General features: G+C 52.3%; 1 protein-coding gene across 3 annotated transcripts in view; it reads right to left on the bottom strand.

Annotated features, from left to right (window-relative positions):
• Window positions 1-27036, bottom strand: part of SYNE3 (spectrin repeat containing nuclear envelope family member 3) — a 92670-nt gene that overhangs the window by 21253 nt on the left and 44381 nt on the right. For all 3 annotated transcript variants that reach the window (XM_032287501.1, XM_032287500.1, XM_032287502.1), the window contains exons 3-10: window positions 23516-23688; window positions 21703-22012; window positions 12511-12672; window positions 11019-11366; window positions 8517-8653; window positions 6098-6272; window positions 2388-2570; window positions 609-752 (exon numbers count right to left, since the gene is read on the bottom strand). In XM_032287501.1, the coding sequence (XP_032143392.1) occupies window positions 609-752; window positions 2388-2570; window positions 6098-6272; window positions 8517-8653; window positions 11019-11366; window positions 12511-12672; window positions 21703-22012; window positions 23516-23688 (1632 nt within the window). The remainder of the gene's footprint in view (window positions 1-608; window positions 753-2387; window positions 2571-6097; window positions 6273-8516; window positions 8654-11018; window positions 11367-12510; window positions 12673-21702; window positions 22013-23515; window positions 23689-27036) is intronic.

Below are 27036 nucleotides of genomic sequence, written 5' to 3'. Positions count from 1 at the left end.
AGTAGAGATGGGGTTTCACTATGTTGGCCAGACTGGTCTTGAACTCCTGACCTCATGATCCGCCCCCCTCAGCCTCCCAAAGTATTGGGATTATAGGTGTGAGCCACCACACCTGGCCTAAAATGCACTATTTTTAATGTCTCCTAGAGAACACTCTCAATTTATGTGTGAGCTGTACTTGGATTTTAAAAAGATAACCGTTGTTATCACATGCATTTTGAAAACCAGCAAGCTCCTTATCCAGCTAACCATGATCAATGGTCAGAACGTTTATTCTTAATACCAAAGTTGGTTTAACTGAACAACTCTGGACTCATTAAGAATACTTAGCGAAGCAATTCTAAAAACAAATACCAATGTTAGACTTTGGAACTGAGGAGTAAACAAACAGACAGCTCGTCATTTTGCTGAGCTCAAGACTCAGCCTTTTGATGCCGGGAGCCATCAGATAAATAAGCAGAGGGTCTGATGAGATGAAAGGTCAGATCTCAACCAGGGCCTAATTTCTGGTTCACGGCAGCTGTTGCTTTGCTGGTTACTGCTGGAGGAAGAAGCTGCTTCCAGGTGCAGCTGAGCACCCGGGCAGGAGTGATTGACAGACCCCTCACCTGCAACCTTGAGAGCTGGGCCTGTTTTCCAGAAAGGTCCCGTTGAAGCCCCTTCTCAGCTTGGACCCTGGCTTGGAGGTCCAAGAGCTTCCTCTGCAGAGGCTCGAAAGCCGCCCCAAAGTCTTTGTGCTGAGCGAGCAGGCTCTGCAGAGACACAGGACAGGCAGCAGGCACATTAAGAGGGTTCCTCAAAGGCACCGTGTTGTGAGACCTGACCCATGCAGCCAGGCTGCTCTTCGTCTCAGCCAGATCCTGCTCACTCAGGTGCCACCCCCTCCAGGAAGCCTTCCCTGAACCCTGATGGAGTTGGGTGCCTCTCCTTAGAGTCACCATAGTGTCGTCACAGAACACTTCGGCCACATCCCTCTGGAATTAGGGCCATCGACATCCCTCACCCACCGACCAAATAGCCCATCAGAGGCCTGTTTTTGTAAATGAAGTTTTGTAGTTTTTGTTTTTTTGAGATGGAGTCTCACTGTGTCACTTAGGCTGGAGTGCAGTGGCAAGATCTCAGCTCACTGCAACCTCCACCTCCTGGGTTCAAGCGATTCTCCTGTCTCAGCCTCCTGCGTAGCTGAGATTATAGGCACATACCACCACGCTGGGCTAATTTTTGTATTTTTAGTAGAGATGGGTTTTCGACCTGTGGGTCAGGCTGGTCTTGAACTCCTGACCTTGTGATCCACCCACCTCAGCCTCCCAAAGTGCTGGGATTACAGGCGTGAGCCACCATACTCAGCCATAAAGTTTTATAGGAACCCAGCCATGCCCATTCATTTACAGCTGTGTCTGGTGCTGAGGAGCTGCGACAGAGACCACCTGCCCTGCAGACTGTAAAACCTTCACGATCTGGCCCTTCCCAGCAACAGTTTGCCAACCCTTGCTGTCAAACAGCACTTGGATGTCTTCTAGTAATTGCCTGTTTTTCTGTGTCCACCAGCAAGCTGTGAGTGTTTGCGGGTGAAGACCTTCGCTTCGCTTCTTCATCCCCCCAGGGCCTAGAACTGCACCAGGCCCTGCAGATGGAAGGAACTTGATCCTCTACTCAATGATCCCCCGTCACCAACAACAGTGGGACGTACCCCCAGCGCTACCTGCCCAGGAGCTGACATCGTGGGCTGGGTCCTGGCTGTACCCCCTGTGGACCATGAGCCATTTTCTTGACCATCCTGCTTCAGTTTCCTCATGTGTAAGACAAGCAAAGTAACAGTACCTCCCTCACAGTGCTCTTATGTGGATTAGATAAGATCCAGGGTCTGGAGCTCTTAGCGACTGTCTGGCCCATAGCCAGTGCCCCATGGATCGTAGTTACTAGTGTCATCATCATTAGATGCTCAGCAAACATTTGTTACCTAAAAGAATAAGCTGTCCACATGTCATTGATGCCATGTGGTCATTCAGAAAGGTGTCACTAATAATATGAGCCTCCAGCTCCAGGGTGGTTGAAATTTTACAAGGGCTTTTATTGGCATTTTCTTATTTGACCCTCCTGTCGCTCTTTGCAGAAGACTGGGTGGGATTCGATTTGATTGCAGGGGGTTTGGGGACAGGGCTGGGAGGCAGACAGGTGGTTAGGAAAACGATTAAAGGGACCATGCAGGAATCCTATCCAGTTTACACATGGGTAGCCTGAGACTGTCAAGGACAAAGGATACACCCAGGGCTACACGGTGGCAAGTGGCAGAGCTGAGCTTAGAACACAGGGCCATCTGCCTCCCCACTGGGTACTCCAGCCCCGTGGCCAGGCCGAGTCCCGAGCAGACGCCCGGGGATGCGTACCTGCAGTTTGCTTTTCCTCTGCAGAAGGCTGTTATGCAGCAGGTCTCTGTCCCTCACGGAACCCGCCGCCTGCTCCAGGAGTGCCGTGGCCCTCTCCTGGCCAAAGACACCAATCAGGAGGTCTTTCTTCAGCTGTAGCATGGTCAGCGGCTCTTTCAGGCGGGAGCTTTCCATCAGGGCCGCCTGTGGGAGACAAGGCTTCCATGAACCCCACACAGGGCAGAACAAAGCTCAGAAACAGACAGAGCCGGGGCACACCTGTTCTCCTTGCAACTGCTTAGGAAGCTGTGCCTTTGTGCAGGTGTCTGAGGAAACAGCAAACTCAGAATGAGCTGGCAGGAATGTGCTGGTGAGGCCCTGAGTTTCGGGGTCAGCTTTGGGTCTTCTCTCACCTCCCACATCTGTCTTGATACTCAAGCCTGAGTAATATCCACCTCCCGCATGCCTTGGAAGTCTGTCTCGTCTCCACGGCCTCTGGCCCTGACTGTGGCGCACCCTCAGCCTAACGCACCTGGACCACACAGCTCCTCCCAGTTAGCTGGCTCTCCACCATCAACCGGTCACAATGCAGCAGAACCCAGACCCAGCCAGCTTGATCCTCTACTCAAAGATCCCTCTTCACCAACAACAGTGGGGCACACCCCCAGTACTACCTGCAGCAGTGTTTTGGACATTTTGAAGGGGGCTATAGGCCTGTAGGAGCATGATCAGAAAGAATTGAGGAAGGCTTCCAAGAGGAGGTGATACTCAGCAGAGTACTGATATGCAGGAGTTTGCCAGGCAAAGAGAGGAACTAAGGGGGCTCAGAAGCCTCCTAGAATGGCAGCAGCCTCACATACAACCTGAATTCTGAGCAGCCCAGGCCCTGCCTCCTCCAGGAAGCCTTCCCTGACCCCATTGTCAGCCTACACTCACTCTTCTTGTCCCCCAAGCCCTGCAGCTCTCAGAGCCTGAACCAAGCGTCTGACTCCTGTTGCCTCTCCAGCTGTTTCAGGTAAGCACCTCCTGCATTTCTAGTCGAGAGTCTGGGGTGCTGGAAGCCCAAGGTTTTGTCTTTGGCTGGCCAGAGTTCTTTCATTTTATACCTGATGATGTTGCTGAGAACCCGCTCTCAGACTTAAAACACTGAGCTAGGCACGGGGTGGGGAGAGAAAGAGCTAAGATTCCAACCCAGGTAAGCCACTTCAATAGAAGCCAGAAAGCGATCATTCTCCTAAGCAAAGTTTGAGCTAGTGCGGCGGGAGTTCAAAGCAGACGTGGACACTCCCGGTTGAGGAAATCGAGTGCTGCTTTGGAGAAGGCAGTTCTGATGATGGGCCTGGAAGGGCAGACATTTCCGGAGGAGGCGGTGTCACCACAGCCATGCAGCTGTACTGGCATGACCTGCATACCAGGGCATCCAGCTGGTGCCCAGCCAGAGGTCCAGCCGCGCTGCGGGGAGTCTTACCCCCTTTCCACCAAGGCCAGACACCAAATCACAGAAGAGTTTAGGCTGGGGAGCTGAGATCGTGAGTCTGGATTATGTACTAGCTGGGAAGCCACGGGCAGTTCTGAGCCTCAGTTTCCTCTTTTGCCAAATAGTTTCCCTGGATCTGATCCCTCATCTGCAAAATGAGGGGGATCACGGTGGAAATGGAAATAAAACGACATGTGCATATTCAAAATATGTAAATTATGACAAAAATCAAAAACAACCTAAACCTCCAATTGTGGATACATTAAATTATGGCATACTCCAAAACAGAATATTGTCCAGCCATTGAAAATGATCACTTTTATTTTAACGATTTTAAATGATGCTGAGAAAAAAAAGCTCAAATGTGTGAAGTGAAAATATCAGAATATACAATTACAGAACTTGAACCCAAATACACAAAAATTACAATTAAATCTTCTGTCTCTTGGTGACCATATCTCATGGAAATATCTAAATAGATTTCATCAGATATAAAGGATAGATTTGGGATCTTCTGACCTAAAATTGAGGTTTGTGGCACATAAGAAATTCACTCCATAGGTACTGAGGAGTACCTAATAAAGATGGCAATCATCCTTTGGAGCATGGAGGTGGGAGAAGGGGCCCACTGGACCCTTGGAAAGAAAAGTCATGCCTTGCAGCTTAAAAACTATGAAGAGAGGCCGGGCACGGTGGCTCACATCTGTAATCCTAGCACTTTGGAAGACAGAGGCAGGCAGATCACTTAAGATCAGGAGTTCGAGACCAGCTCAGGCAACATGGTGAAACCCCATCTCTAATAAAAATACAAAAAAATAGCTGGGTGTGGTGGCGCATGCCTGTAATCCCAGCTACTTGGGAGGCTGAGGCAGGAAAGTCGCTTGAACCCCGGAGGCGGAGGTTGCAGTGAGCCGAGATCGTACCACTGTACTCCAGCCTGGGTGATAGAATGAGACTTGGTCTCCAAAAAAAAATAACAAAACAAAACAAAACAAAAGTGAAGAAAAAAAATTCTTGTTCCAACATAAGCCCCAAGTGGAAAATCACAAGTGTAGACGTTTCGAAATGCAGGCACATGGCCAAGCAGTGTACCCAACGGTGAGCAGGGGCCAACCCTGGTTATTGGTTCTCCCCATAATAGCAAGGTGGCAGAAAAAGCAATGGAGAAATTGCCCCAACATGTTCGTCCCCATGGCTTGTGGGATTATGGGAGCTTTTTGTTTTCTTCTTCACACACCTTTACACTGTCCAAGTAGGTATGCCCTTTATCATGAGAATGAAAATTGATATAAATGGGGACTTACAACTCACATTTGAGCCTTTTCCCACTCTTTGTGTCCAAGAATTACTAGACACAAAATAATTGGATGGACTTCAGGGTTCAATGATGCCAGAGGCAGTATGTACAGGCACACTGGGGACACCGTAGTGATGGGCATCATGGCAGATGCTGTCTACTGCCTATCCCACAGCCATTCCTACTTCTCTCTTTCCAAACAACCAGCATTTTGGGATGCAAAGGGCTCAGCTCCAGGGTGCTGAGTCTAATTGGTACAAACAAGGTATAGTAATCCCATCATCCTTGCCAGTGATTGGTCCAGGAATAGTCATATGACCTTGACTGGCCAATGAGCCCAGTAACGGGAGTGTGCAGGGGTCAGGGGAGGATTTGAAAGGCGGAAGTGGAGGTGGAGAAGGCCCCCTGCGCCGCCGCTCTGTCCAGAGCCCGTTGTTCATGGGAGGTGCATGTCTGGAGCCATAGCAGCCATGCTGGGGCCATGGAGGGGGACTTGGCTTAGGTCTACATAGGGCCTGGTCCTGGTGACACCACTGAGCTGTGGCCTGGCACCCTGGACTGCCTGAATGTCGCTGTTTTAAGCCACCGCAGGTCAGGTCAGGTTTCCTGCCACTTGTATTCGCAGTAAAGGCAATGGCCTGATAACGCTGCTCTCTCAGGACTGCTGATGCCTCCACCTGGGAGATGCTTGCAGGTGGGGAGCGTCCGTACAGAACCCCGGGTTAACCCCAGGCAGCAGGCTTCACCTCCTGCCCAGGAGCCGAGCTGACCTTTGTCACTGTAACAAGCAAGCATGGACACTCCCTGTACACCAGGACTCAGCAGACGGGGCGCAGGGAGCTCTCCCCAGATATCCGGAAGATCCGGCAATGGACCTTCCCCTGGGAGAGAGGCTGAAACGCCATGCCCCACCAGCGGCCCACCCCAGTCACAACCAGTTGGCAGGACCGCGGTTACCTCGATCTGGGGCAGGAAGGTGTGAAGGGAAGGCAGGTCCGGCAGGCTGGCAGTGACCTCCAAGAGTCGCTGGGCCAGGGCCCTCCACAGCTGCAGATCCTGCAGAGGCCGCTGGAAATGCTGCCACAGCTCCACCCCCGCAGCGTTGCGAAGCCTGGCACTCCTCCCCTTCAGGCTTCGAGGACCGTGGAGGGAGAAAACGAGGGAGGAGAGAGAGTGGCTTCAGTCTAGGGGCGGGGCCTCTGCTGAGACCCTCAAGAGGCTCAGGGTGCGCTGCTCGCTGCTCCCAGGGTGGGCCCTCTCTTATCTCAGTTGCTGGGGGTGTCTGCAGCAGTAGTTACAAGATGCAGTTGGAAGGAACTTTGGTTACTATTGCTATGAAAAGGCATCACTTGCAGGCCTGGGGTCTTCCTGAGAACAGACACTGGGGCTCCCTGGGACCTGCAGGCTCTTTTATAATTTGCATGCATGGGCAGGATACGGTGGCTCACACCTGCACTCCTAGCACTTTGGGAGGCCAAAGCAGGAGGATCACTTGAGGCCAGGAATATGAGACCAGCCTGGGCAACATAGCGAGACCCCATCTCTACAAAAAATATTTAAAAATTAGCTGGGCATCATGGTGCATGCCTATAGTCCTAGCTACTCGGGAGGCTGGGTTAGGAGGATTGCTTGAGCCAAGGAGTTTGAGGTTGCAGTGAGCTCTGATTGCACCACTGCACTCCAACTAAGGTGACAAAGCGACACCTGTCTCCAGATAAATACATAAACAAATAAGAGGAATGAGTGTTCTCTGATTCTATAGTAGGTATAAAGAGCTGGGAGTTTGGAGCCAGCTATGGGGCCTTAAGTGGCTCAACATTAATAAGCCTCAGCTCTCTTGCCTCTGAAAAGGGCACCCCTCTCATACAATCAATCATTCTAAGTGTTACATGAGGTGACACATGGAGACATTATTCTTCCAGTCATGGAAGAAAATGAATTCAGACTGGCCTTCCCACTTTGAAAGACAAAAAAAATTGCCTGATCAAAGTTTTAAAAAACAAATAATAGAAATGTGAGTCTAACAGCCAAAGCTGCTTTGACCCTGAGGGCATTTGCCAATCTGGAAGAAAATAGCTGCAAAACTGATGCAGGGTTTGGCAGCCTCTCGGGATAAGGGCCTATCAAAGACGGGCAGATTCTGAAAACCGCACCTCACATGAAGCTGGGATGGCAAAGGTCATGCCTTCGGGATGAAAGTGCATTGCAAACCAGTCAAACGGACGGACGGCCCAGCTTCAGGACCAGGGAACTACAGACCCTGAGGAGAAATTACGGAGACCCTAGACCAGTCCTGCCTGCCCCCAGGCACCTGGCAGGAACCAAAAAACCCTTTCTTGAATAAGATACCGTCATCCTAGACCCATTTAACTTCTACAGATAATTTTTCAAATAGAATATCCAGCACTAAGTCATAGGTAACCAGTACGTGAAACCTCGGTAAGAGAAGAAACCAGAGGGAGAGGAAGACCCTTGGCCACTCTGTCTCCCTGCCTGCTTCGTGCTCCAGAAATCCAACCCCCAAGCCCAGCCCTACCCCTACCTTAGCATCCCACGGGGGATCCAGGCCACTGCCCCTGTTTTATAGACGTGGGCCTGAGCATGCTGTGGGATGAAAGACACACAGCAAAGGTGGGAGCTCCCTACATCCATTCTGAAGGAGCCCCCTGTACCAGGCAAAGATAGGAGATGCCCAACAGCCACGGAGAAAGTTGTGCCATGTTCAGAACACCTCTGAGGCTCGCGCAGCGAAGACAGGTAACAGATTTCAAATCAGCACTTTGCTCAGTTCTGCACAGGGAGGATGCAGAGCTGCTGCTCTTTGCTGAAGGCAAAGACAGAGTGGCCAAGGGTCTTCCTTTCCCTCTGGTTTCTCTTTCCGAGGTTTCAGGTACTGGTTACCTATGACTTGGTGCTGGACATTCTATTTGAAAAATTATCTGTAGAAGTTAAATGGAATCTGGGGGCCCTGCTGTGCCTGAGCGCAGGGGCTGTGGGGCAGGTGGAGGCTGATCTGGAGACATTCAGATGTTGAAGTCAGCATCAGAAGGCAGGGGAATGGAAAATTGAAAAGCCTTCCCTTTGGGCCATCACCCCTCCCCAATGCTAATCTGCATAGAGTCATGACAGGATGGGTGGCTGAGTCGCTAGCCTGAATAAATGCAAAGTTCAGGCCTCTTTCTGCGAGCAAATGCAAAACAGTCAAAGGGGACAGTGTCTGCGCCAAGTGAGAACCTATAAAGGCCCGTCATTGAGAGGTGCTGAGAATGATTTAGAAGTTACTAGGCTGCAGGAGAAGGCAAGCCCGCCTTCTGGAGATGGGGAAACTGGGTTCCAGCACACCCTGAGTCCCACCGCCCTCGGCCTGCCCAGATACCTCTGATACTCCCGGATGGCAGCGACGACACTGTCGGAGAGCGGCTGCAGGTCGTGGGGGAAGACCATGAGCTCCTTCAGCTGGGCCTGCAGCCGGGCTACCCGGGGCTCCTCCGCGGCCAGCGCTGCCTGTGTTGCCTGCAGCATGAGACGACACAGCGGGGTGGGGGATGAGGCTCCTCAACGGGATGAGCGCGTGTGTGCAGGGGAGTGAGCGTGGCCACTGAGGTTGGGTCAGGCTGGGAGGAAACTGTCAGCAAGGGCAGGAGCTGGGGCCCCACTCAAGCTCAGCCCTAGCGCTCTCATCTCCAGCTCCATGACTTGGATCTCTGCCTTTACTGTCTGTTGCTGGGCTACAGTTCTGCTCTTTACTATCGCCTACCTCCCAGCGTTGTCATGGCAAACACTAGCGCCTAATGATACAAATAACTAATACTCAGGAGACAGCAATGCCAGGCCGAGCGCCCCGGGTGTCCCATTTGTTTGAGCCTCACAACAACCCTGAAAGGCTGGTCCCTGCGTCCCCATGTGATTTACACAGAAACTCGGGCTAAGGGCTCTCTGATGGTTGCAGAGCCTGTAGATGGTGGACCCGACATCAGAGCAGGGCCTCTTCCTGCCTCCAAAGGCACTTTGTCAACCCGGTGATTATTCTCGGCAGGCCTAGAAGATATTTGCGTGGGCTGCTCCCCAGCGGCTTCACTTCACTGTGTGCAGACACTGCAGGCACAGCCATTCCCTGCTGTCCTGGGAAGTTCCGCATTTGACCTTGATCTGCAGGACTCCCAGCACCTGCCCTGGCCCTGCTCAGTAGGAGGCGGGGTGGGGTAGCGGAAAGTGCATGGACTTCAGCATAACACAGAGCTGGCGGGGGCCCACTTCTGTCTTTTCCCAGCTGTTCACTTTGGGCTGTTCCCTCGCTGATAAATGGGGCCACTCTCACCAACCACATGGATCCGGTGATATTGACAAGGCACTTGGTACAGAGCAGGGGTACCCTTGTCCCTCCATCCCTAGCTCTCTCAATCCCAGGAGGCAGCCCTGTGCTTTGCCCTTCTTCTTTTTTTTTTCTTTTTTTTAAAATGACCTCTGCTCGATCCTCTAGCCATGAGGAACCAGGGACAGCTCCAATTAGGTTTAGCCTGGGGTATCCACAGATGAACAGGGATAAGAGTATTAAGCTCAGGGGAGAAAGCACAAATAGAGGGAAGGATTTTAGGCAGCAGCTGGGGCAACAGGGGCCACTATGTAGGCAGAAGGACACAGAATCTGCCCAGTCAGCCCTGTTCATTCTCAAAAATATTCCTGTCGCGACTCAATTAGTTAGCAAATGTAATGATGTCTATGAAAGTTTTTATGGAAGATCAGACACAATTGGTTTGTGGGAGCTGGCAGCTTGGAAATCATTCATGAAGAAGCCCTGCCTATCAGTGGCCAGGAAAGCTGGCTGGCCTCCAGGGATTTGGCCGAGGAAGGGCAAGGGTGCAGGGGTGAGCAAGACCGGGGGTTGCCCCCAGAGAGAGGCCTGTCCAGGCCACTGGAAGGCCCATCATCAACTTGAGGCAGCACAGGACACCCAGGGCCCTCATTCCTGGAGTAGCCACAGTGGGATGCCGTGCCATGGCTGGGTGGCCTAGCTAAGCATGACCTTCTTCTAGGCTCAGTTTCCCTCCTTGTAAAATAAGACTGCATCCCTTCCAGCTCTGATGCGCCATGCTGGTACCCATAATGTTGTCGGGTTTCATTTGCTGATTCCCTGGGAGGCTCAGGCGGGTGGGCCTTGCCAGGTAGTTGCATTTCCTAACAGGACACTGGGTAAGCCACAAAACCACCCTGACTTCAACCTTCGCTGCAAACAGTCAGTCTCCCTGAAACAGACAGGGTCCTCTTGCGGAGTCGTGATACTGAGTTAACGATATATAAAGACAGAGGTAAGGAGGGCTGATGCTTCTTATTTTAAAACTTTCTTTACCACAAGTCAAGCTTCGGTGCATATACCTGGAGGGAGGGGTGGGGGAGCTCTGATGGGATGTCGTGTCTGGGTCTGGGAGCAATCCCCTGCCACTGTGGGCCTCTGCTGCTTGGCCTCCTAGGGGCCCATGTTTGTTCCCCATCATCTCCACAGTAAGAGTTTCCCCTTCTGATCCAACATCCCCTGTTCCATGCAGAGGAAGCCCAGCCCTTATCCCACCACTGGGCAAGAGAGTAGCTTTGAGGCCCAAACCTGGCTGCCCAATCTGCCTCTGCTGTTATTTACTCACAGACCCACCACGTGACCCTAGGGATGTTGAGGGGGAAAAAATCTCTGCAGGCCCAGCTTCCTCATCCAGAAAATGGAGATAAACACCCAACTTGTCTACTCCCCGCTCAAGAAGCTGAGAAACCAAGAGTCCTGGAGAAGCAGCATGAGTGAGCTCAAGGCTCAGCCCGATTCTCCATCACAGAAGAGGTCTGAGCGCACAGACGGCGCCCCGGACTCCGTGACTTGGCTAAGCACACTTACCGAGTAGCGTCTCCAGTGGGCCACCAGCTCATCCTTGGTCCCGGCCTTTGCCGCAGGCTGCAGGCCCTCCTGGGCCAGCCTCTGCAGGACGGTCCTGAACTCGCTGAGCTCGGCCTCCAGGCGTTTAATCTGCTGCTCACAGGCTCCCCTGGACTTGAGCAGGCCCCGCAGCCGCTCCTCCTCCTCCTCCAAGAGGGTGCGCAGCTTCTCCAGAACGTTCCTCATCTCTTCCAGTTCTCCAGTAATCTTCTCTGCACCCAAAGGAGAGGTGTTCCGATTGACGCCCACAGCCTGCTCCTCCAGCCTCTCCAAAGACTTCTCGCCGCTGGGAAAATCTTTAGCAATGTTCTGAAGAGGGCAGAGCGGGTGAGGGAAAAACAGGCAGGGAAAAGAAAAAGTGGCTGCATTTTCCAGAGCAGACCTAGGACTGCCATGTGAAACACTGATTCCTGGCATCCAGCGTTAGAGCCAGAGGGGTCTTCCCAAGGGCTGGGCTGTCTGCCTTGAGTGCATGGACCCCCCACCCCGAGAACCCTGTTGCTTTCCTGTAAGTCTTTTTCAAGCCATCTGATTTAGTCAAGGAGAAAGTCTCCGTTGGTGCTTCTGTCCTTAACACTTTCTGACATTTGTTTATCTTCCTTTCCACGCCTGCAGCTGGCAACCCTGTGGAGCCAAATAGAACTGAATGGCTCCATTTGGTTTCATGGTACGTATTTGTGTGGTTATCTGTCTATTTGGAATCGGCGCTCTCTTTTCCATTGATGGCGGTGATGTGTTTTCTTTCTGAATAACGAGTCATCAGTGTTTTTAAAAAATGAGTCCATTTAAATATAAATGTTAAAGAAACAGTTCAGGCACTGCACAGCTGTGGCAAAAATTAGCAGGTGGTTCTGAATTACTAAAGGCATTCTATCCACTCACTTTGTGGAGGGAGTCAGGGAGTCTGGAGCCGGGGCCATGCAGCAGGTGACCCCACTTCTCCTGACGGCAGGCTGAGGCCCGCACCACGGTTCTTCTCACTGGGCACCGCTGCCGTGTGGGCTGGGTGGCTCTGTGCTGTGTGGGGCTTCCCTGTGCACTGTGGGGTGTTTTTCAGCATCTCCGGCCACCACCCACTGGGTGTAGTGGCAGCACCCGCCACTCTAACCCCTCTTAGGACATTGCCAAAGGTTTTCCCTGGGGCGAGGAGTCTCTAGATATTGCCAAATGCCCCCATTTGAGACCCACTGGCCTTGACCTTGCTGCTGTGGTCCTGGGTTTCCAAATGCTCTGCTGGCCAGAGATTTCCATAAAGCCTCTGAGGGTCCCAGCGTTTCATACAAGATTCCCCACCTTCATACAAGGTGAGCTTCTCCTCACCGGGGTCTGTGTGCCATGGGTATTTATATATTCTGTGGCACCAAGCACTGTCCTATTAAAGAAACTATAACACAGAACCCACCCTCTGTGAGTGCCCCAGGGCCCCTCTGGCTGAGACATAGCTGGGGGTTACCTGCAGCGTGAACAGGCGCTGCGTGATGGGCAGCTTGCAGTCCCGCCCCAGGCAGCCATTCACCTTCTCCACCACCGCCTTCAGCCACAGCTGGAACTCATCCACGCCTGCCTGGTACACCTCGTGCTCCCGGGCCACCTGCTCCAGCAGATCTACCCGGTCCTGTGGGAGGAGGAGAATCACCAGCCATGAATGTCCTTAGCCCAGATAGCCTGAAGGCCAGAAAAAGCTTGCCTCTGTGCGTGTGTGTGTGTGTGTGTGCGTGTGTGTGTGTGTTAGCAGGAGGTGCAACCAACCCCCAGCCCTTTCTCTGGACACAAAGAGCTCTCAGACACTCTGTCCTGCCTTACGAGCAATACGTCAAGAGACTTGGCTTTGGAGACCAGAGCACGTTGGCACTGGACCCTGTCATTCTGCAGCTGGCTTTTCTTTGTTTGCCACACCCTAGGAATGGCACTCAAGACTGGGGTGTGGCAACAGCAGCAGCAACATTAGCACTGCCACTACCACACCACACTGTCATTTTGGGCACTCCCCAGGGTGCTGGGCGCTGCTCTCAGAACTTTACACAGACGAGCCCAGTGAATTCACCTGACCACGCATAAGACGGTACCATCACAATCCCAGTGTGACAGATGAGGACACCAAGATACAGAGAGGTAAAGTGACTTGCCCCAGATCACCCAGCTAGGAAAGCGCCAAGATTCAATCCGAGAGGCAAGGCTGGGTCAACCAGCATTTCTAGCTCCATGACACAACTGTGTCCACAGGGTGTGCAAATCCACGTCAAGCGGCCCCAGTTCCCCGTGAATATGGTGATGTGTATTGCATGGGTTGGCATCGTCGCTATTTTCAGCCAATCCCACCAAAGCTCTTAACAACACAGGGGCAAGACGATGCCCTGGGGTGGCTGACATTTGGAAAATGATGGTGTCCCTGCTATGAGCCCTCTGCACTCCTAGAGACTAGGGTTTTCAAAACATGCCCTGATCACAGTGCTGTTTCCCCATATTCCTTCACAGCTCCCTGCTGGCCCCAGGCCCAAGTCCAATCCTTGCAGCCTAGCATTTCGAGGACAGGTCCCCATGTTGAAGCTCTGTGGTCCAGCAGTCAAGATCCTGACGTTGGGATCTCATTGCCTGTGGCTTGAACCTTGGCCCCACCTTGGGCATCTAATTAACCCTCTGTGCCCAAGCCCCCTCATCCATATGGCATGGTTAATAACACCTGCCTCATTGGGAGAAAGTGAAACGAAATGGGCCAGAGCTCACACAACCCCTAAAGCAGAGCCTGGTAGCTGGTAAGTGCTTTACAGCCACGAGGCATGGCTGACCGTCTGCTGCCTTCTCTAAGCCCTTCTCACAGCCCCAGCAGGGGCCCACCCACAATAATAACCCCAGACCCCTCCTTCTCATTCTGAAGCTGTGCCCACTGCCCCAGGCTGAATTAACGACCTTCCCTCTGTGTCCCCAAACCACTGGGATGCAACTTCATCACAGCAGTTGTCCATGGCATCGTCACCCACTGGGGGACCCAGGAGATCCCTAGAAACAAGGCTGCCCTGTTATTTCATCTCCCAGGGTCTAGCTCAGGGCAGGCTCTGTGACTACTTCCTAAATGGCAAGAAGCACAAATCTGGAGTGTTTGCCATCAGAGGGAAGTTTCCAAAGAGAGCCAAGAGACGGGAAAAAGGAGACTCATTTAATAAGCACCTATGCTAGGGGTGCTTGGAACTTCAAAGCATCATCTTATTTAATATTCAAACAATTCACAAAACCCTCTCCTATTCTGCAAATATCCAGACTGGAGTTGGGATATCACATAACTCTTTTGGTCTTACAGAAAAGATTCCAATGGCAAGTGTCAGACTCCAAAATCAATGACTGTTTCTGTCAAGGACCACAAAGGAAATGCTCTTAGCTTGGCCTGCCCTATGGGGCTATTCCACCGGCGGCATGCAACTTATGTTGTAGCACATGAGTAGCCTCAGATAACGTGAAAAGAGTGGCTGTGTTCCAATAAAACTTTAATTATGAGCACTGAAATATTTTTCATGTCATTTTCCCACATCCAGAAATATCTGGCTTTTCATTTTTCCCAACAATTTGAATATGTAAAAGCCATTCTAGCTCATGCTTGTAATCCCAGCATTTTGGGAGGTTGAGGTGGGAGGATTTTTTGAGCCCAGGAGCTCAAAACTAGTCTGGACAACACAGAGAGACCCGATCTTTACAAAAAAAAATAAATAAAAGCATTAGCTGGGTATGGTGGCATGTGCCTGTCGTCTCAGCTACTCGGGAGGCTGAGGCTGAAGCTAGGAATGGGCTGGATGTGGTGTGTGAGCCATAGCTGGCTGACCTCAGCTCTTCATCATGGAGACAGGCTGTGTCCAGAAGGTTCTGACCATCTGTAAAGCTAAGTCAGACGCTCTCAGCTGGGAAGCGTGAATGGGCAAGTGCATCTGAAAAACCCCTTAGCTCTTTCAGATATGCCTTCCCCTGTTTTGGGAATCTACTCACCCAATCTAGAAATACTACTAATTCATATAAACCTTGCAGCCACCAGCGCAAGTAGGAGGAAACATCCCCATTTTAGAAACGGGAAGCCCAGGCTTAGGACCAACTCCTTCAGTAGGGAGCTGAGAGGTTCTCTCAAGGCTGGGCGTGGTGGCTCATGTCTGTAATCCCTGCACGTTGGGAGGTTGAGGCAGGAGGATCACTTGAGCCCAGGAGTTCGAGACTGGCCTGGGCAACATAGTGAGATGGCATCTCTACAAAAAATTTAAGGATTAGCTGGGTTTGTGAAGCATGCTTGTAGTCTCAGCTACTTGGGAGGCTGAGGCAGGAGGATCACTTGAACCTGGGAGGTGGAGGCTGCAGTGAACTGTGATTGCACCACTGTACTCCAGCCTAACTTACCTGACAGAGCAAGACCCTGTCTAAAAAAAAAAAAAAAAAATGTTGAGCACTCCAACTGGTGCTGTGAAACAGAGAAATATTACTGGAGGCATCATACATCCTGATTTTAAAACTTATTTTTTATTTTTTGAGATGGAGTCTTGCTGTCACCCAGGCTGGAGTGCAATGGCCTGATCTCGGTTCACTGCAACCTCTGCCTCCTGAGTTCAAGCGATTCTCATGCCTCAGACTCCCAAGTAGCTTGGATTACAGGGGTGCACCATGATGCCTATTTTTTTTCTTTTTTGTATTTTTAGAAGACACAGGGTTTCACCACGTTGGCTAGGTTGGTCTCGAACTCCTGACCTCAAGTGATCTATCCGTCTCGGCCTCCCAAAGTGCTGGGATTACAGGTGTGAGCCACCGCGCCCAGCCAGAAACCTGTTTTAAAGTTTTAATAATTGAAATAGTTTACAACTGGAATACAGGAAGACAAAATTCTTACAAAATATGGGCCCTGCTTGAATCTGAAAGTGGAGCAAGCAAGGGGAACAGTCCCCTTTCTGCTTCCCACTTGCAGCCCTAAGGATGGTGCCGGGTCTCGGCAAACTCCCCTCTGTCTTCTCCTTCCTGTGGGGTTACTTACATCCATCAAAACTTTCCTGGAGCCTCCTCCATCCACAGGAAAGGCTCATTCGGGAAACAAAGTGGGTCGGGAGTAACAGGCAGAGGCTGAGTGCTGGGCCCCTGGCCAGCGCTGATGGTGATAGATGTGGCAGGGAGAGAACCGCCCCATGGAAGTGCCGGCCATGGCTCCTAGCGTGTGAAGGAAGAGGTGCTGGCACCCGGAGAAGTCCGGGGTAAATAAAAGTCTGTGTGATGGGGAGCAGGTGCTCAGAGGGGAGCTCGGGAGGAGGGGTGGGGATCCCGCTGAGACCTGCGCCAGGCATAACAGTCACAGGGCAGAATCCAGCCGTGCTGAGGAATGGCAGGGTGACAAATGGGAAGGTGCTCAACCCTCTCATTAGACCCAGCAATTACACCATCTGCGGCGGGCAGAGCTGTCAGGAATGTCAAAACCCGATCAATTAACAAGGGTGTGGATTGATGCCTCTGCAAAGGGCTGCACGAGCATCTCTGATTCATCACGAGCGGCTCTGGTTCATGGCTAAGATGCCAGACAGACGCGCCTTCTGTGAGGGCCGCGGCTTCCATGTGCCTGCCTTTGGGAAAACTAAATTGGGATTACAAACAAATAAGCAAGCCCCTCCCCGAAGCCTGCCTGCCCTGTCTACACTTCACTTGCAGACGCCGTGTGCTGACAACGTGCCAATGCTCCCCTCTGGGCTTAGCCTTGGCCCTAGTCAAGAATCTCCCTCCAGCAGGTGGTCACAGAGGCTGCAGTGCAGGGGGGACCCCACGACACTCCTGTGGCTCTGTCCTCATCAACCCTAGTGGCTATGCTAATTACCATGTTGGACGTCAAAAATGGGTTTTCATCGTTGAAACAGTGGCCTGTTCCTAGCCCGGCAAGCAGAGCCAATAGGCTCTCGTAGGTAAAAGTAGGGGCACTAATCTGAACCTAGAGACCCTCCCTACCCTGAGGCCAGGCTTGGACCCCCCAGGAAGGCACTAGGACAAATCTGTCCCTAGAGTCGGAGGACTGCCTTGAGAGAGACCTTTTACACAGAGGAGGTCTTCACCAAGCATTCAGAGCAGGGACTGGGAGGCTGGGACCACCAAGGATTTCTGCAGGCTGCTGGGTATGTGGAGTTCTGACCCGTCTTGGGATGAGGCTAGAATCCTCCCCCTTTGCCTGGGGTTTGAGGGCTGGGGACACCCAGGAGGTCGATGCCTGGGGCTGCATCCCACCTTGCTGATGAGGAGATTAGGACTGAGCAGCTAAATCTCCAGCCAAGGGCGATGGAAAAGTTTGCCCTTCTTGGGAGCCTCACAGGCTTCAGAAAAACATGGCACTCCCTTGACCCATAAAAGCTCCATCCATGGTTCTGGTGGGTGCTGTGGCTCCTCCACCCACGAAAATGCATGCTCATACAATATGAATACAACCTCCAAGGGGCTGGAGGGGCCTGCCTGGCCCTCCCCACCTGCCCCTCAGTCCTCTCCACGGCCAGCTTCTGGAGAGACAGGAAACACCTCCAGGGTACACCACAGTGCTCCCATGTCAGAGCTGACCAGGCTCCCTGTGAGTGAGAACAAAGTCCTCAACTTCTGGGGTGCAGGAAGACATAATCACGTGGCCATGGGCTTCAGCCAGCAGCTGAGAAAGCCAGAACTGGACTCTTTTCTCCATGCAGGGTCCAGTCACCCCAAAAACAACAGCGCCCCGCTTCCACATTGGCATCAGCATCGACCAGTGCATCTCCCAATCCAAGGGCTTCTACCATGGAGGAAGCCTCCCCGTCATCGCCCCCCAAATCCCCCCCAACACTGCTGCCTCCACACATGACACAGGCTCCCATGCTCCTGCTCCCAGGAACCCCCACCCCCCACACTGGGCCTTCACCTCTTGAGAGCCCTGGAAGCAAGGACTTCCTCTTCAGGAGCTCAAACCTGCCTTCCGCTGTCTCAGCCTGGCCACAGAAGCACGTGCGGCCCCAGCTCATCCTGACCGTCACAGGTGCAGAGACTCACCCCGGACCTGAGGTGCAGCTGCAGGGAGCGCCACCTTGGGAGCTGCCAGTACTTCTGGCTTTTTCTACTGGGCCTCTGGTGTCTGACTCGTAGAATATGTTTTAATCTAAAAAAATGAATCCAATAACATCTTCTCCATCTGCTTCATAAAATGGTTGGGGAAGCAGATGAGGTCAGAGAAAGGAAAAGTTTAGGAAAAAACCACTCTTACTGATAAGAGCTTTGATGCCTATAGTTTTTTGGATCATGCGAGGAGAGAGCCCCCTGGGATGAAAATGAGGCTCTTGGCTAGGCATGGTGGCTCATGCCTGTAATCCTAACACTTTGGGAGGTCGAGGACGGTAGATTACCTGAGGTGGGGAGTTTGAGATCAGCTGGACCAACATGGTGAAACCTCATCTCTACTAAAAATACAAAAAAATTAGCTGGGCATGGTGGTGCATGCCTGTAATCCCAGCTACTCGGGAGGCTGAGGCAGGAGAATTGCTTAAACCTGGGAGGCAGAGGTTTTGGTGACCTGAGATTGCGCCATTGCATCAGCCTGGGCAATAAGAGCGAAACTTTGTCTCAAAAAAAAAAAAAAGAAAGAAAGGAAAGAAAAGAAAGAAAATGAGGCTCTCGGAGGTGATCATTTCAGCATCTGGGCCAGAACTGATGCTCACTCAACACCGCAGCCTTCACCCTCACACACGCACGCACACACACACACACACACACCAACAACTTTTTATCTCATCTCCTCCACATCCTGCACCAGGCGTTCTCTGCTGATTGGCACGAGCACCTGTTTCCTGTAAAGTCACAGCAAAGAGGCTGTGGAGCCAGGCACCTGTCCCAGCTGGGCCAGAGGGGCAGACCTGGAGAGAGAATTGCTATGAAGCCTGCCCGTGCCACACGGGACCTGGCAGGGCCAGATGAGGGCCAGTTGGCTGCCTCTGCAAGAGCCAAGTCAAATCCCTGCCTTGCCCATCCATTCTGGACCCTGTGTGGTCTTCTGGAGCCTCCTGTCACCCTGCTCAAGGGCTCTGGGGTCTGTCTGCCTTCAAACTGCTGGGGTAGAGTTCTCATAAGTTCAATAGATCGTTCTGAGCACCTGCTGCACCACAAACACCATTGTTGTTACTATTTATTGTCCCTGCTACTGAGAATAAAAGTCATTCTTTATATTGGTAAAATGCTTGTCAGTTTTCAAAGAGCTCACATGTAAGCATACAGTCCCCACACCCTGGGTGCAGGTCGGGTGAGCTGCCCCGGGGCCACACAGCTGGGAGGCAGCAGTGCCTGGCCTGGAATCCAGGTACCTTCCCAAGCGCCAGAGTCTTGTTCCTGGAGGATTCTCTAGCTCTGTTTATCACAGAGCTTACTTCCCTTAAACTGTCGGCATAAAGAACCCAGGAGACATCCAGTGCCAGCGCTACAGCGGAGGAGAGAGCCAGGAATGCCAGATAAAGTGTAACGTAACACACATTGTTTCACTGTAACATAACACACATTGTTTCAACGCAAACCCAGGTCACACCGAAGAAAGGGACATTCCCATGGACCAGAAGTAAAGATGCCCAGGAAACCGCCATTAAACTCACACAGGTGCCTCAAGTCTTGGTTACTAGAAGCTTGAGTTTAATGCTCAGGCTGGAGTAAGAAGTGAGACTTTGGGCTCAGAGGCAGCAGAGACCACTGCAAAAGACAGAAGCTCAAGTGGCTGCCCACCCCCGCTTGCCCAAGGGTGAAGCAGAAAAAAAAAATACTGCTACAAACACAATCCGAGAAGGAAACTTATGTGTTTTAACCTGGGCCTAAAAGCAAACAAACAACAACAAAAAACCCCATCACCTTTCAGAATATAGAGTTGGGGCCTGGTGCATGGTTCTGGCTTGGGGTTCACATTTAGAATATCTGCTTGATTCGGGAATCCCCAAGCCAATTTATGGACATAAAAATAGAAATTGTGAAGATAAATCTCCAGGGGAGCCCAGCTGAAGAAGCCAACAGAAAGCCACTCTTAGGGGGTGTCCCAGCCGTGGGCTTCGGCAGACTCAGCCTGTTCGGGCTGAGCTCAGAGCGCAAAACGACAGCACCCCCCCCCAAGGAAACAATCTACCATGTCAGGAGACACACAGGCGCCTGATGTGGAGCTTCAGCCTCAGACCCTAGAGCTTCAGCCACTAGAAAAATCTGATGGAGACTGTAAAATACGTATGTTTAGAGTGATTGCAAATGTAAGCTATATCTGGAAGGAATGCAAAATCTCAGGGGGAAATGACATAATTTGTTAAAAAGAACAGAGAGACATAATAAAGAACCAAATAAAATTTCTAAAACATATAATTGAACTTGAGAGCTTAATGAACTGTTTCAAAATTAAGGCAAGAATGGGGTGAGGAAATGAAGACAGGATGGACAGAGGGACTGGGGCAAGGGCAGGAGAGAGCAAGGAGGAAACGCTGAGGGAGAAGGACTGGAGGGCAGGAGGAGGAAGGGAGGGGAGGAGGGAGCCAGGGAGAGGGAGAAAGGAGGAGCAGGGGAAGCCGGTTGGATGAAAGTGAACCTCACAGTCCATCAGTCAGTCGGTCAACACACCTAAATGTATATTAAGCACTGAGAAACACTGGGTATCTGGATGGTAGATAATGGTGGACAAGTGAATGAGTGGTGGAAGAGTGGGTAAGTGAGGATTGGTGGGTAGGTAGCTAGGCGGGTGGGTGGCGGGATAAATGAGTGGGTTATGGCAGATAGTGGGTAGGCAGGTGGTGAAGGAGTAGGCAGTGGAGAGACGGATGCGTCGAGTGGGTGGGTGAAGGGGTGGGTTGATGAGCAGGTGAATGAGTAGAGGACTGGGTGGGCAATTAGGTGGCTGAAGAGATGAATAGGAGATTGGTGGGTTGGTGGGGAAGGAGACGGATGAGTGAGTCCACAGATGGGCGGGAGGATACATGAATGAACGGATGGTGGGGTAGATGAACAAATGGTGAGGTGCGCGGGTGGAGCGGGAATGGGAGATCGGGTGACTTGGTGGGGAGGCAAATGGGCGAGTAAGTAGACGGATGGGAGGGTGGTTGGATAGAGAACAGGTGAGTAGATTGATAGCAGGTGGATACATTGATAGCAGGTGGATACATTGAAAAAAGGTGGATTGATAGTAGGTAGAGTAATAGTAGGTAGGGAGAGTGATAGTAGACAGAGTGATAGCAGGTAGACAGATTGGTAGTAGATAGATTGGTAGTAGGTAGATAGCAGGCAGATAGATGGTAGGTAGATGGAGTGATAGTAGATAGATAGTTTGATAGGAGGTAGACAGATTGCTAGTAGGTAGATAGGTAGATTGATAGGTAGAGTGATAGTAGGTAGATAGATAGATAGGTAGATGGAGTGATGGTAAGTAGATAGATTGATAGCAGGTAGATAGGTTGATAGTGGATAAATTGATAGGTAGATTGCTAGTAGATAGATAGTAGGTAGATGGAGTGATAGTAAGTAGATAGATTGATAGCAGGTAGATAGATTGCTAGTAGGTAGACAGGCTGATAGAGGGTGGATAGACTGATAGCAGGTAGATCGATAGTAGGCAAACAGTGTCTGGATGGGTAGATAAGGGTGGCTAAATGGATGGGTGGTGAAGATGAAGCCCACTCAGCCTCACCTGGGCCTTGGCCTTCACTGCATCGTACTCAGCCTTCATTCTCTTCTGGGCGTCTTCATCCACACTGGGGTCCCCGATCCTGTTAAACAGGGAGGCTGCCTCCTCCAGCAGCCGGTCCAGGAGCACTGCCTGGTTGTCCACGTTGTGCAGCAGCACCTGGGCGTGGCTCAGCTGCCACTGCTTCTCCTTCAGGCCCAGCTGGAGCTCGATGTGGGGCTCCAGTGTAACCATCATCTTCTGGAACCAGCGGTAGAACTCATCTCGGGCCAGCAGGTACTCGCTCCAGTGCAGCCACACCCACTCGATGCGGCTGTGGGCACAGAGACCTCACGGTTGTGAGGGAACCTGCCACCTGCCTCCCAGGTCAGGGGATTGTGCTGCCACCTGTCCCCTGCCAATACTAGGTGGCTGTGGCCTGGGGGCATGATGATGCCCTTTCTGGCACCTGAGTCAGCTGGTTGACACTCCAGGTTCTGGACCCTCCCTCAATCCTACTGGATAAGACCCTCTACCCAGTAAATAAGCTCCCCAAGTGAGGGTAAGAGCCAGGGGAGCTCAGACTCCAAACTTGCTCCAGGAACCACCAGTTTTGGGGATGCATCTTGGGGAGCCCTTTATCTCCAGCACCTTAAATCCTGGCCCTGAACTCCCACTATCAATGCACAGACATCCCCAATCACTTCTCTCTGGCACTGGGGCTCTGAACAGAGTTTCTCCAGGTCCCTGGCAGAGGTGCACCCACTAATATGAGGAGAAGAGTGCCCTTGAGATGTGTCCAGTCACCCGCAGGACACCACTGTGTCTGTGGGCTCCAGTCACCTGCAGGGCGCCACTGTACCTGTGGGCTCCAGTCACCTGCAGGGCACCCTGCACCTGTGGGCTCCAGTCACCTGCAGGGCACCCTGCACCTGTGGACTCCAGTCACCCGCAGGGCACCCTGCACCCGTGGGCTCGCTGCACCCAATAGGGATGGAAGGGTGGGAGCCTGGCTGTGGGTTCCAGGGGTGCTGTTCTCACTCCGCACCCCTGCCTCTTTGCTTGCCTTAGTTTCCCCATCTCACCTGGGTGGGTGGCTCTATCTCCCCAGCCAATATCAAGCTATTTTGTTTGGAGTTTTAAGTGCAAGGATTTAGCAAACAAAAAGCGCTATGCAAAGTCATTCCCATCTCCATGCACATTCCTGCTTCATACAGATGGACATGATCCTGGCAGCTCTTGTTTACTGAGGGCCTACTTTGTGCCAAGCACTGTGCCTTGCTCTTGACATTCGCTATCCCCTTCCAACAACCTTCAAGGAGCACTTGATTACTCCTGTTGTCCAGAGGCAGTGCTTGAGGTTCAGAGAGGTCAGGTAACTTTCCCAAAGCCACACCGGAAGTAACCAGCAGGACAAGAGTCAATGCCAGGTCTGTCCAAGTGTCTGCTCCTCACCACCCCCTGCCCCTCCCGACCACCACCCAGCTTCCTGGTACAGGCAGGGAATCTGGGCTACAGTGCCAGCAGGGCACTGGGCCTTTTTTCTCCAGAACCATTCTACCATGCTCCTGGAGGATGCACACCTGCTAAGTCTCTTAGGAAATGTTTGCAAAACACGCTGGGTTCCCAGGGTCTATTATCATCATTCAACTTAATTATAATTAGAAAGAGGCAGGCAGGGCTGGCCCTAATCCCAAGACAACATCTTGTGCCCTGGAATCCCAGGACTAGAGAATGTCTCTTGGGCAGAGAGCCCAAGCCAGTGTTGTGGTGGGCAGGGAGGGTCAATAGCAGCTGTGGACAAAGGCCCAGGGAGGTCAGGCCCTGGATGCCCTACCTGTGACAGTGAGTCATGTAGGTGACCGTCTCCTCCCACTGGGCCTTGATATCCTTCAGCCGGGCCAGGATCTCGGGCTTCTGGTCCCCAGGGCAGCATGCCAAGAGGGCTTCAGCCATCCGCAGCACCAGGTCCACCTTCACGCGCCCCTCAGGCTCCAGCTGGCATATTTTCTGTTGTGGGCACACAAGCCAGTTTCCAGAGTTGGGCAAAAGGCAGACAGGCACAGCCTTGGGAAGACAGTGGCATGGTACAAAGAGCAGGACTTGAAGGCCAGAGGATCTGACATTCACATCACAGCCCCTGCAACCCTTCTTGTGGGGTCTTGGGCAACCTGCCAATAACTCTGAGGGTGGGAGGCTGGAGATGAGCGTGCGGGTGCCGTCCGATGAACGACTCCCTCCTTTGCCACTTGGCCCCCTTTCTAGCTGTGTGAACTCAGACACGTCACATTTGTAAAGAGCAAGTATGAATCGTATCTATCTCTTAGATTTTTTTCAGGATTAAATGATGAGAAAATGCATGTGAGGTACATGTCTCAGAGTGCAATGTGAGAGTCTGCCTCTCAGATGGACTGCAGGGAGCTGGCCAAACCCAGGGCCCAGCTGAGTCTCCAGAATCATCTCTGCCTTTGCAGTTTGAACCAGAGCCTTGCTCCTGAGGCTGCTCCCACCAGAGACCCAGAGCAGCCGGGACACTGACTCAGGTCCACTGTGGGAGATGCTGAGTGAGTGACTGTAACTCACAAACAGCCCCTGGCTTGGCAACTGCCCTAGAACCCAGGGCAGCCTGAGACGGCCCCTCCTGACCTCGCTCCTTCCTCGCTGCTCTCCTGGCCTTGACCTCACGTCTGCATCCCTCTGACCAGCCTCTCCTGACTCCCTTCCTCCCCATATTCTCCCAGGTGTTCCCCCTAATAAACAGCATGCACATTTCATCTCATCTTGGTGTCAGCTTCTTGGAGGACCAAGACCAACACATGATGTCCAGCAAGCAGTAAGTCTCCAATTAACACTCGCTATTGTGATTGCCGTTATTATTCCAGTTCAGTGGCAGCTAAGGCTTGGTCTCTGTAGACAAATATGACTGGATTCCAATCCTAGGGCCACTCCTTACTACTGACGTGACCTTTGTCACAGGAGTTACATTCTCTAGGCCTAGGAATGGGGGAAGATAGCATTAGGTAACGTAGGGAGAGCCATGAGTATCCATGAGACCCACTGTCTTTTCAAGGGAGTGAGTTTGATGCTTCCTCACCAAAGCAGAGGAGCTGGCAAGATGCCAAGCCCCCCACCCCACCTGGAGAAGAAATGTCTGCCCCAAAAGTTCACCCTGTGGGATGTGTATTGGAGGCCTGAAGCCACGGGAGGCCGGAGGCTGTGGCTGGGCTGGGAAAGCCAAATTCTGAGAAGTAGATTCCACCCTCTTTCTCTGACCTGATGATGACACTCTTTGGCTGGTGTGGGGTTATTTTATAGCCCATGACCGAAGGGTGTGGGCCAGGAGTGCTGGGCCGGGGCTGCGCAGCCAACTGGGAGAAAGTACTTGAACTGCGGCCACAAAATTATTCCAATTTGAAGCAGCCAATGAGAGCAAGGGGAAGGTGGGGATCAGACGGAACGAAATACCTTGGAGAGAAGAATCAGAAGACCAGGGTTAATCAGGGTTTTCAACTCAGCTGAGACCAGATAACCCCCAGCTGAGTATTACGCTGGGTGCCAGGGTCCTGGATGAACAAGCTGGGAGGAGGGAGGGCTGCAGGTAAGAGCATAGATGACTGTGAAAAGGGCCACAAAATAGTATGAGAGCTCAAGGAGGGATGGGAGAAATCCAGGAAGGCTTTGTAGAAGAGGTGGCATTGGCATCAAGCCTGCAGGTCTCTAATTGAAGACCACTGGAGAAGGATATGTGAGCAGAGGTAGAGAAGTAAGATACATTGAGGGATGAGTATTTTGGGAAGCCAAGCCTTGGGAAACACCAGGAGGCCCCTGACCAAGTGCATGGCCCAGAAGCTGGTGAGGAAGTTGCCTGGCTCAGGGCTAGACCCAGGTACGGGACAAGGGATAGTGCCACTGCATTCCAGCCAGGGCAACAGAGCAAGACCCCATCTCAATAAAGAAATAAATAAATAAACACACTGGGGCCTGGGAGAGTGGCTGGAAGCTCCTAAGACCCATTCCTGGAGGCTCTGGGGATGGGCAGGGACAGTTAGTATGCTCTTATACCAGCTTCTAAAACCGTAGGTCACGGCAGCCTCCATTTACCCAGCTCTGCCAGCAGGCCCTGCACTGCGCGGCAAGCACGTCTAGAAGTGACTCTCCTCAAACCTCCCTCCTCCTGCAAGGCAGCAGCTACTCCTTTTCCCAGAAGCAAGCTGAAGCTCAGGGAGCTCCGGAAAACCCTGCTGAGGTGCCGCAGCCATGGCAGATTCTGGAGCCCAGGCCCGCAGGCCCAGGAGCCAAGCTCTCAACCCAGGAGTGCTGGGTTCTCCAATCACACCTTACAGAAAGCTGCCACTCCACGAGGGTTCTGGAATCTCCATAACCCCTTGGGAACACAAGGGGTGAGGGGGTTCTTTCCTGCTCTACAGGTGGGAACATGTGGACCCAGGAAGGCATGGGACTCGCTCCAGGCTGCACGGCTAGTGAGGGTCAGCACTGGGTCAGAGCACACATCCCGTCACTGCAGCAAACAGGCACTGGAGACAAGCCTAACAGAGCTGGTGGAGGAAGCACGAGGGAGACCCCAGAACCCGGGCAGGCCCCCTGAGGTTGAGAGGCACTAGCTGCCCCCTCTCACCAGCTGGCAACAGAAGATGTTTTCTTTCTTACTGTGAAACTGGCTTTGAAATAGTAAAACGCACAGAAAATGACGCATGTCTGAGCTCCGTGGGAGGACACAGTGGCAGAACACTCAGCCATGGCTCCCCTCCACCCTGACTCCCACTCCCTTGGGGCTCACAGAAGTACTGCCTCTGGCTCCCAGAGCTGTCCACCCTGGTCCCACCACTGTGTCTTCCTAAGGACCACCCTTGACTTTGCTTAAACCAGAACCACCACCTGGAGGGAAAGACCTGCCACAAAGGGTAAAGTTTGAAGTGCTAAGCACCCTAACACAGTGAGCACGCATGCAGGGTGTGATGGTCACAGACGGGGAAGGCCAGGAGCTGGGGCTGAGAAATGGAGAAATGGGTCAGATGCTCGGACAGGAGGGTTTCATTTCTCAAGCACATCCAGACCCAAACAAAACGGCATTCCAAGCGGAGGCAACACACGGACAAAGGCTGGGCAATGGAAAATCTAGGAGGGCTTCTGCCAATAGAAGGAGGGCAAGAGCATGGGAGGTGTGACAGTGGCTGTGCTAAGGCTGGTGTGTGGGAGGTGTGACAGTGGCTGTGCTAAGTCTGGTGTGAGCGTGGAGGTGTGGCAGTGGCTGAGCTAAGGCTGGTGTGAGTGTGGGAGGTGTGACAGTGGCTAAGGCTGGTGTGAGTGTGGGAGGTGTGGCAGTGGCTGAGCTAAGGC

The sequence above is a fragment of the Sapajus apella genome, unplaced genomic scaffold (genome assembly GCF_009761245.1).
Source record: "Sapajus apella isolate SASKATOON/1434 unplaced genomic scaffold, GSC_monkey_1.0 scaffold20, whole genome shotgun sequence".
Taxonomy (NCBI): Eukaryota; Metazoa; Chordata; class Mammalia; order Primates; family Cebidae; genus Sapajus; species Sapajus apella.
The sequence above is the reverse complement of the archived record's forward strand: the minus strand, read 5'-3'. Positions and strand labels throughout refer to the sequence as shown.